General features: G+C 43.5%; 1 protein-coding gene across 1 annotated transcript in view; it reads right to left on the bottom strand.

Moving 5' to 3' along the window:
• Positions 1-10,000, bottom strand: part of LOC106590384 (voltage-dependent T-type calcium channel subunit alpha-1I) — a 187,130-nt gene that overhangs the window by 80,570 nt on the left and 96,560 nt on the right. The window contains exons 16-17 of the mRNA XM_082969363.1: positions 9,881-9,971; positions 6,967-7,145 (exon numbers count right to left, since the gene is read on the bottom strand). Coding sequence (XP_082825489.1) covers positions 6,967-7,145; positions 9,881-9,971 — 270 coding nt within the window. The remainder of the gene's footprint in view (positions 1-6,966; positions 7,146-9,880; positions 9,972-10,000) is intronic.

Raw genomic sequence — 10,000 nt, forward strand, 5'->3', positions numbered from 1 at the left:
CAACAAAAGACATGAGAAAATGAACTGGTGTTTGAAATGTATACGTTGGTAAATACATGATGTATATACCATATATACACCATAAAGACAACATTACGGACCCCTTTTGGCCTCAGACTTAATTTGTCGGGGCGTGGACTCTACAAGCTGCCATGTTGACTCGAATGCATCCCACAGTTGTGTCAAGTTGGCTGGTAGTGGATCTCTACTCCGAATAGCTGGCTCCATCTCATCCCACAGATGCTCAGTTGGATTGAGATCTGGTGACTGGGCAGGCCACTGCAGTAAGCTGAATTCACTGTTGTGGAACCATTCCTGGACAATCCTAGCCTTGTGGCATGGGGCATTACCCGGCTGAAAAAAATTATTTCACAGATGGATACACTGCTGCCATTAAGGGATGCGCCTGATTGGCAAAGATGTTCAGATATCCTGTGGCATTCAAACATTGCTCCACTTTTATCAAGGGGCCCAATGTGTGCCATGAAAACACACCCATCACACCACCACCAGCCTGTAATGTTGACATGTGGCATGATGGATGCATGTATGGTTCTCTCCAAACCCTAGTCCTCCCATCAGCGTGAAACAGCAAGAACCAGGATTCATCAGACCAGGTAATGTTTTTCCAGTTCTCCAGTGTCCAGTGTTTTCCTTCTTTAGCCCACTGCAACCACAATTTCTTTTTTTTTACTGAAAGAGGTGGAACTCCGTAAGGTCGTCGGCTGCCATACCGCATTCGTGTCAAGGGACGAGTTGTGCATTATTTTATGGGTCTTTGGGCACCAATGTTGTACTGAATTGTCAGTTGATTAACTGTGGCCCGTCTGTTGCTCTGCACATTTCATGTCAGCCTCCTTTGTCCTCTTTCATCAATGACCCGTTTTTGACCACTGGCCTGCTGTTGGCTGGATGTCCTTTGGGTGGTGGACCATTCTTGATACACACAGGAAACTGTAAAACTGTAAAACTGAAACTGTTGCAGTTCTTGACACACTCAAAGCGGTGCACCTGGCACCTACTAACATACCCTGTTCAAAGGCACTTCAATATGTTGTCTTGCCCATTCACCCTCTGAAAGGCACACGTCTCAATTGTCTCAATGCTTAAAAATCCTTCTTTAACCTGTCTCCTCCCCTTCATCTGCACTGATTGAAGTGGATTTAACAAGTGACATCAATAAGGGATCATAGCTTTCACCTGGATTCACCTGGACAGTCTGTGTCATAGAAAGAGCAATGTTTTGTACACTCATTGTATATACACTGCTCAAAAAAATAAAGGGAACACTTAAACAACACAATGTAACTCCAAGTCAATCACACTTCTGTGAAATCAAACTGTCCACTTAGGAAGCAACACTGATTGACAATACATTTCACATGCTGTTGTGCAAATGGAATAGACAACAGGTGGAAATTATAGGCAATTAGCAAGACACCCCCAATAAAGGAGTGGTTCTGCAGGTGGTGACCACAGACCACTTCTAAGTTCCTATGCTTCCTGGCTGATGTTTTGGTCACTTTTGAATGCTGGTGGTGCTTTCACTCTAATGGTAGCATGAGACGGAGTCTACAACCCACACAAGTGGCTCAGGTAGTGCAGCTCATCCAGGATGGCATATCAATACGAGCTGTGGCAAGAAGGTTTGCTGTGTCTGTCAGCGTAGTGTCCAGAGCATGGAGGCGCTACCAGGAGACAGGCCAGTACATCAGGAGACGTGGAGGAGGCCGTAGGAGGGCAATAACCCAGCAGCAGGACCGCTACCTCCGCCTTTGTGCAAGGAGGAGCAGGAGGAGCACTGCCAGAGCCCTGCAAAATGACCTCCAGCAGGCCACAAATGTGCATGTGTCTGCTCATATGGTCAGAAACAGACTCCATGAGGGTGGTATGAGGGCCCGACGTCCACAGGTGGGGGTTGTGCTTACAGCCCAACACCGTGCAGGATGTTTGGCATTTGCCAGAGAACACCAAGATTGGCAAATTCGCCACTGGCGCCCTGTGCTCTTCACAGATGAAAGCAGGTTCACACTGAGCACGTGACAGACGTGACAGAGTCTGGAGACGCCGTGGAGAACGTTCTACTGTCTGCAACATCCTCTAGCATGACTGGTTTGGCGGTGGGTCAGTCATGGTGTGGGGTGGCATTTCTTTGGGGGGCCGCACAGCCCTCCATGTGCTCGCCAGAGGTAGCCTGACTGCCATTAGGTACCGAGATGAGATCCTCAGACCCCTTGTGAGACCATATGCTGGTGCGGTTGGCCCTGGGTTCCTCCTAATGCAAGACAATGCTAGACCTCATGTGGCTGGAGTGTGTCAGCAGTTCCTGCAAGAGGAAGGCATTGATGCTATGGACTGGCCCGCCCGTTCCCCAGACCTGAATCCAATTGAGCACATCTGGGACATCATGTCCCACTCCATCCACCAACGTCACGTTGCACCACAGACTGTCCAGGAGTTGGCGGATGCTTTAGTCCAGGTCTCGGAGGAGATCCCTCAGGAGACCATCCGCCACCTCATCAGGAGCATGCCCAGGCGTTGTAGGGAGGTCATACAGGCACGTGGAGGCCACACACACTACTGAGCCTAATTTTGACTTGTTTTAAGGACATTACATCAAAGTTGGATCAGCCTGTAGTGTGGTTTTCCACTTTAATTTTGAGTGTGACTCCAAATCCAGAACTCCATGGGTTGATAAATTGGATTTCCATTGATTATTTTTGTGTGATTTTGTTGTCAGCACATTCAACTATGTAAAGAAAAAAGTATTTAAGAAGATTATTTCATTCATTCAGATCTAGGATGTGTTATTTTAGTGTTCCCTTTATTTTTTGAGCAGTGTATATACAGTTGAAGTCAGAAGTTTACATACATTTAGGTTGGAGTCATTAAAACTTGTTTTCAACCACTCCACAAATGTCTTGTTAACAAACTATAGTTTTGGCAAGTCGGTTAGGACATCTACTTGTGCATGACACAAGTAATTTTTCCAACAGTTGTTTACAGACAGATTATTTCACTTATAACTCACTGTATCACAATTCCAGTTGGTCAGAAGTTTACATACACAAAGTTGACTGTGCCTTTAAACAGCTTGGAAAATTCCAGAGAATTATGTCATGGCTTTAGAAGCTTCAGGTAATCTAATTGACATAATTTCAGTCAATTGGAGGTGTACCTGTGGATATATTTCAAGGCCTACCTTCAAACTCAGTGCCTCTTTGCTTGACAACATGGGAAAATCAAAAGAAATCAGCTAAGACCTCAGACAGTCTGGTTCATCCTTGGGAGCAATTTCCAAATGCCTGAAGGTACCACGTTCATCTGTACAAACAATAGTACGCAAGTATAAACACCATGGGACCACGCAGCTGTCATACTGCTCAGAAAGGAGACACATTCTGTCTCCTATAGATGAACTTACTTTGGTGCGAAAATTGTAAATCAATCCCAGAACAACAGCAAAGGACTTTGTGAAGATGCTGGAGGAAACAGGTACCAAAGTATCTATATCCTCAGTAAAACGAGTCCTATATCGAAAAAACCTGAAAGGCCGCTCAGCAAGGAAGAAGCCACTGTTCCAAAACCGCCATAAAAAAGCCAGACTATGGTTTGCAACTGCACATGGGGACAAAGAGCGTACTTTTTGGAGAAATGTCCTCTGGTCTGATGAAACAAAAATAGAACTGTTTGGCCATAATGACCATCATTATGTTTGGAGGAAAAAGGGAGAAGCTTGCAAGACGAAGAACACCATCCCAACCATAAAGCACGGGTGTGGCAGCATCTTGTTGTGCAGGTGCTTTGCTGCAGGTGCTTTTTTGTCATTTAGCAGACGCTCTTATCCAGAGTGACTTACAGTAAGTAGTGAATGCATACATTTCATGCTTTTTTTCTTTCTTTTTTCCCCCCGGACTGGTCCCCCGTGGGAATCGAACCCACAACCCTGGCGTTGCAAACACCATGCTTTACCAACTGAGCCACACGGGACTATCATCATGAGGAAGGAAAATTATGTGGCTATATTGAAGCAACATCTCAAGACATCAGTCAGGAAGTTAAAGCTTGGTCACAAATGGGTCTTCCAAATGGACAATGACCAGAGCATACTTCCAAAGTTGTGGCAAAATGGCTTAAGGACAACAAAGTCAAGGTATTGGAGTGACCATCACAAAGCCCTGACCTCAATCCCATAGAGAATTTGTGGGCAGAACTGCAAGGAGCAAGGAGGCCTACAAACCTGACTCAGTTACACCAGCTCTGTCAGGAGGAATGGGCCAAAATTCACCCAACTTATTGTGGGAAGCTTGTGGAAAGCTACCTGAAATGTTTGACCCAAGTTAAACAATATAAAGGTAATGCTAACAAATACGAATTGAGTGTATGTAAACTTCTGACCCCCTGGGAATGCGATGAAAGAAATAAAAGCTGAAATAATCAATCTCTCTACTATTATTCTGACATTTCACATTCTTAAAATAAAGTGGTGATCCTAACTGGCCTAAGACAGGGAATTCTTACCTGGATTAAATATCAGGAATTGTGAAAAACTGAGTTTAAATGTATTTGGCTAATGTGTATGTAAACTTCCGACTTCAACTGTACATCTACTTTCTAGACTGTTTTTCTGCCGACGTTCAAATGAATCTTCACTAATGAAACTTTACCAAGTGAGAACTGATTGTTCTAAACAGTGTGTGGTGCCTTGGAAGGTGATAGCCACTCTGTCAGGAAAATTACATGGTTTACTTCTGGAATCGTCCCTGTGACGACAATCACAGTCTTATTCACAGCTATATACCGCAGGAATTTATACCACCGTTGCCACAGCAACGTTTATTTCGTCCCACCCCCCTTTCTTTTTTGTGTGAGATGTGTCTCACCTCATTAAACAGATATACATCAACACATTAGGGAAAAACCAAATTGGAAGAAAGACAAAAATGTGTTTTTTGATTCTTCAGGTAAATTGAGTAAATTCAAAATGACATCAGTGATCAAACAATTAACTTGGAACTCTCTCAAGCTACTGGTAGGGGACACATTCATGTTAACTTTTACCCCCAGGCAGTGGAGTATACAATGATTGTGGAGGCCTTCAGCAAAGATGTCTTACATTGTTATTGACATGTGACAATGAAGACAAGGATGTCACTAAACTATACATAATCCTCTCTCTCTCTCTCTCTCTCTCTCTCTTTCTCTCTCTCTCTCTCTCTCTCTTCCTCTCTCTTTCACTCTCTTCTCTTTCTCTCTCTCTAGCTCTCTCTCTCTTGTCGCTCTCATTCTCTCTCTCGCTTAATTAACGGTGGTTGCCATGGCGACTGGAATCCCGGGAACTGAGCCAGGCTCAATCAACCAAAGGCAGGCTTCGGCTCGACAGACAGATGCATGGAGTCGAGGGAGCTCCTGAACTGGGAACATCGTGATCAGAATCTCCCCCGTCGTGGGGAATGTTTATCGAATTGAAGACTCCATCCGGACTAGTCTGCAGCTGACTAGTGGCTAAGCAGACCCTTGATAACTACCATTATGTGGCGTGTTGTGTGTAATTTGTGTAATGCAACTTGTCCATAGTCTGGGTCTAGGAAATCATAGACTGTGGACATTTAAAGAATAGCTGTTATATTTACGATATGCTAAGTGTTGCTATTAGGGCAAGTGTTCTATTAACCCTTTCACACGTACCATCACACGGGGTGTGATCGTTCTACAGTGGTCCCTGAAGCGTACGATCACACCCCGTGTGATTAGAACACTCATTTAGAACGCTCGTTTAGAACGGACAGTTTCGAATGACGCAACGATCGGCATTTGAGCTGGCCACACTTTTTTCAGAAACTATTTACACAAACACAGTCCTTACAAAGTTATGTCCAGAATGTGAGCAGTTTATTTTTGGATGCAATGTTCAGATATTGACAGAAGTATCTATAGCACAACACAATCATCCAAACCGGAAAAATGTAGGCTACATTAGTCCTAGCGCTGAGGAAAGATTGACCCAACACAAGCAGTCATATTTTCTAACTCTCGGCTGACATAAACTACAATATGAATTAGCTAATAGCAATTACTATGTATAATTAATCACATCACGGGTGAGCTCACCATTGATCGAAATAATTAGGTAAAACACTTTCTAGAAATGGAAAGTAATCCGTCGATTAGTTTCAGCACGCAGCCATGCATTTTTTCCTCACAGAAACCAAAGATAATAAGAGAAGACAAGATGAGTTTGGTCTGTTTGTTTGCATGTTGAAGGGGTGTGTCATCTACTGTCACATCCCACCATTCATTTCCGGAAGTCCTCAAAAAAGGAGTTAACTCTTACTCACCTCATTTTGTTATAACATCTTTGGTCAAACAGACGATTACGTGAAACCCAGAATGCATTGTATGTCAACAAACATGGCTCCATACACATAGCTGGAATAAGCTTAGCTCATCATAATCAGTACAACCTTCAAAACATTATTTTACACACATACTATGCGCCCATTACAATTTATGCAAAAATCGGAACGCATGATTTATCACGGGTAATTGAAAAACGTAAATAAAATACTAAATATATCAATAATACCACACAAAACATTTTATGATAGTGATTTATTGATACAAATGGCGCGTTTAGGCAGTCAATCACGGTAACCTCTCACTCCCACTCTGAGCCATTCAGTGTTGTTGTTTATGTAACAATCACATTCTGGAATGGAGAGAACGTTCGAACATCACGTGCATAAAAAAACTCATGCTGGGGCGACCGTTAGAGATATTTGGAACTCACGCGTGAAAGGATTAAGAGTATTTACACTGAGAACTTCTGGTTTAATGGTTGAGTGTGTGTGTGTGTGTGTGTGTGTGTGTGTGTGTGTGTGTGTGTGTGTGTGTGTGTGTGTGTGTGTGTGTGTGTGTGTGTGTGTGTGTGTGTGTGCGCGTGTGTGTGTGTGTGTTACATCTCACCAGAGAGAATGATCTCCTCTGCTCCAGGTTGGCCTTGCCCAGACTCATAACGCTGCTCTTCCGTGACCCCAGGGCATAGGTCAGCCTGTCAGTGGGGTACGACCCCCTGGGGGTCATCACTGGGGTCAATGTGGTCAACTCCAGGTGCCCGTTAGGGGTCAAAGTGCAGATTTTAGGATCTAAAGGGGCAAAGAAGAAGAAGAAGGACAGAGCTTTATATACATAATTACATTGTGTCTCTAAACAGCCCTTGTAGTGTTTCCTAAATCCTCATATACCCCCAGACAGTTCCACTTGTAGTGTTTCCTAAATCCTCATATACCCCCAGACAGTTCCACTTGTAGTGTTTCCTAAATCCTCATATACCCCCAGACAGTTCCACTTGTAGTGTTTCCTAAATCCTCACATACCCCCAGACAGTTCCACTTGTAGTGTTTCCTAAATCCTCACATACCCCCAGACAGTACCACTTGTAGTGTTTCCTAAATCCTCATATACCCCCAGACAGTTCCACTTGTAGTGTTTCCTAAATCCTCACATACCCCCAGACAGTTCCACTTGTAGTGTTTCCTAAATCCTCATATACCCCCAGACAGTTCCACTTGTAGTGTTTCCTAAATCCTCATATACCCCCAGACAGTTCCACTTGTAGTGTTTCCTAAATCCTCACATACCCCCAGACAGTTCCACTTGTAGTGTTTCCTAAATCCTCATATACCCCCAGACAGTTCCACTTGTAGTGTTTCCTAAATCCTCACATACCCCCAGACAGTTCCACTTGTAGTGTTTCCTAAATCCTCATATACCCCCAGACAGTTCCACTTGTAGTGTTTCCTAAATCCTCATATACCCCCAGACAGTTCCACTTGTAGTGTTTCCTAAATCCTCATATACCCCCAGACAGTTCCACTTGTAGTGTTTCCTAAATCCTCACATACCCCCAGACAGTTCCACTTGTAGTGTTTCCTAAATCCTCATATACCCCCAGACAGTTCCACTTGTAGTGTTTCCTAAATCCTCACATACCCCCAGACAGTTCCACTTGTAGTGTTTCCTAAATCCTCATATACCCCCAGACAGTTCCACTTGTAGTGTTTCCTAAATCCTCATATACCCCCCGACAGTTCCACTTGTAGTGTTTCCTAACTCCTCATATACCCCCAGACAGTACCACTTGTTTGAAGTATTCAAATATTAACACACGTGATTCCTACTCTCCAGTCTTTAAACCACAGCTGTGGACATCCATAATGTAACACCCCAAGGAGACACAGAACAGAGTTATCCACAACAGGAATACTAGGTCTGACACCTCACATAAAGCCCCACAGTGGAGGTGTCATAATACCCATAAAACTTAGCAGTCAAACAGGGAAATGGTTCCAATCATTTTTCCACCATTCATTTCTCTCATAGGGGATTTTAGAAACAATTCAAATAAGGGCTGTGTTTTGTGTAGGCTTACCCATGTAGGCTTACCCATCTCTCGGACAAGGCGACTTTTATCAATATATTAGTCTCTATTTACTCTCTATTTACTCTGAAAGTTCTAATTAGCATCAAAGTAATACGACAAGACTACAAATCCCTGCAAGCTCCTGCACTTCATCTATAGCTGGCACCTTTGCTAACAGGTACATTTAAAGAAATGATGCCAATTTATTAATCACTAAATGTAGCTAACATTAGATAGTTAATCCAGAGATTCTTACCTTTGCCTCGATTCGGCAGTCTCGTCCAGATCATCACTGCATTTGTACTTCTTTATGATAGCCACATTAGCAGCTAATTCGCATTTCATTTTTGGGGGGTAAATACAGACGAATATATTGATAAGAGTCACCTTGTCCGACACAGATTTCTATGGTTATTAAAACGTCATGCCAGGGTAAGCCTACATGAAACACAGCCCTTATTGTAAGTGTTTCTAAAATCCCCTATGGGAAAAATGAATGGTGGAAAAACTATTGGAACCGTTTCCTTGTTTGACCGCCAGGTTTTCTGGGTATTATGACTGTGGTACTCTATGGAGGTCAGGCCTTACAGAACATATGTTAGACCTAGCAGGATGGAGTTCTAATGATAGAGTTACAGTGTTGATGATGTGTGTTCTCCAGGTCTTAGATGACCTAATAGTGTTCCTGGCTGAGCTTAGGGGGCTGTGTGAGCTGGTTGGCTAAACCAGGGTCAGAGTTAGGATTAGAACACGTAGTCTTACTCTCTTTTCTCTTTCACTCAGTCTGAGGAGAGCTTGAAGCTGCCTTGGTTCAAATAAGGTAAGGACATCTGTAATGGAAGTGGGAGACTGTGAGGAAGAGTTGGTGTGGGTGGGTGGGTGGGTGGGGGTCGGAAGTGTGTGTGTGTGTGTGTGTGTGTGTGTGTGTGTGTGTGTGTTGTAGAGAACACTAAGTGCTACCCAGAATGACCCCAAAACACCCCTTCCTGTCTCCATATGTGTCCCTGTCTATTTCAGCACTCTGTGCACTATAACTCCTCACTGCATGACTATACTTTGGTATGAATCCCATCCAGAATTCAATAGTTGTCTTGGGAACCACCTTATTTTGTCTGTGACTGAATACCTAGTCCATGTACAATGGTTTCAAGGATGCTATACCCCCACGCCTTTTCATTTGTTGTGTATAACATCCTTGAAACATGAGCATAAAACATGCTCTGCTTTGTCCTATCCTAGAAACGATTGTACAGGCGTTGTATTCTGAATGTTACCATCCAAACCACAGCATTGTATTGTGAATGTTACCATCCAAACCACAGCATTGTATTGTGAATGTTACCATCCAAACCACAGCATTATACTGTGAATGTTACCATCCAAACCACAGCATTATACTGTGAATGTTACCATCCAAACCACAGCAATATATTGTGAATGAAGTATATGAAGACTCACCAGACAGTTTGAGAGAATCATTAAGCTTCTCACTCTCGTCAAAGTTAGAGGGGGAACTGTCATCCTCTGAATAGGAGCGATTAGCATCTCCCTGATGGAGAGATAGAGAGAGAGGAAGAG

Source organism: Salmo salar, chromosome 02 (genome assembly GCF_965601325.2).
Source record: "Salmo salar chromosome 02, fSalSal1, whole genome shotgun sequence".
NCBI classification, from domain to species: domain Eukaryota; kingdom Metazoa; phylum Chordata; class Actinopteri; order Salmoniformes; family Salmonidae; genus Salmo; species Salmo salar.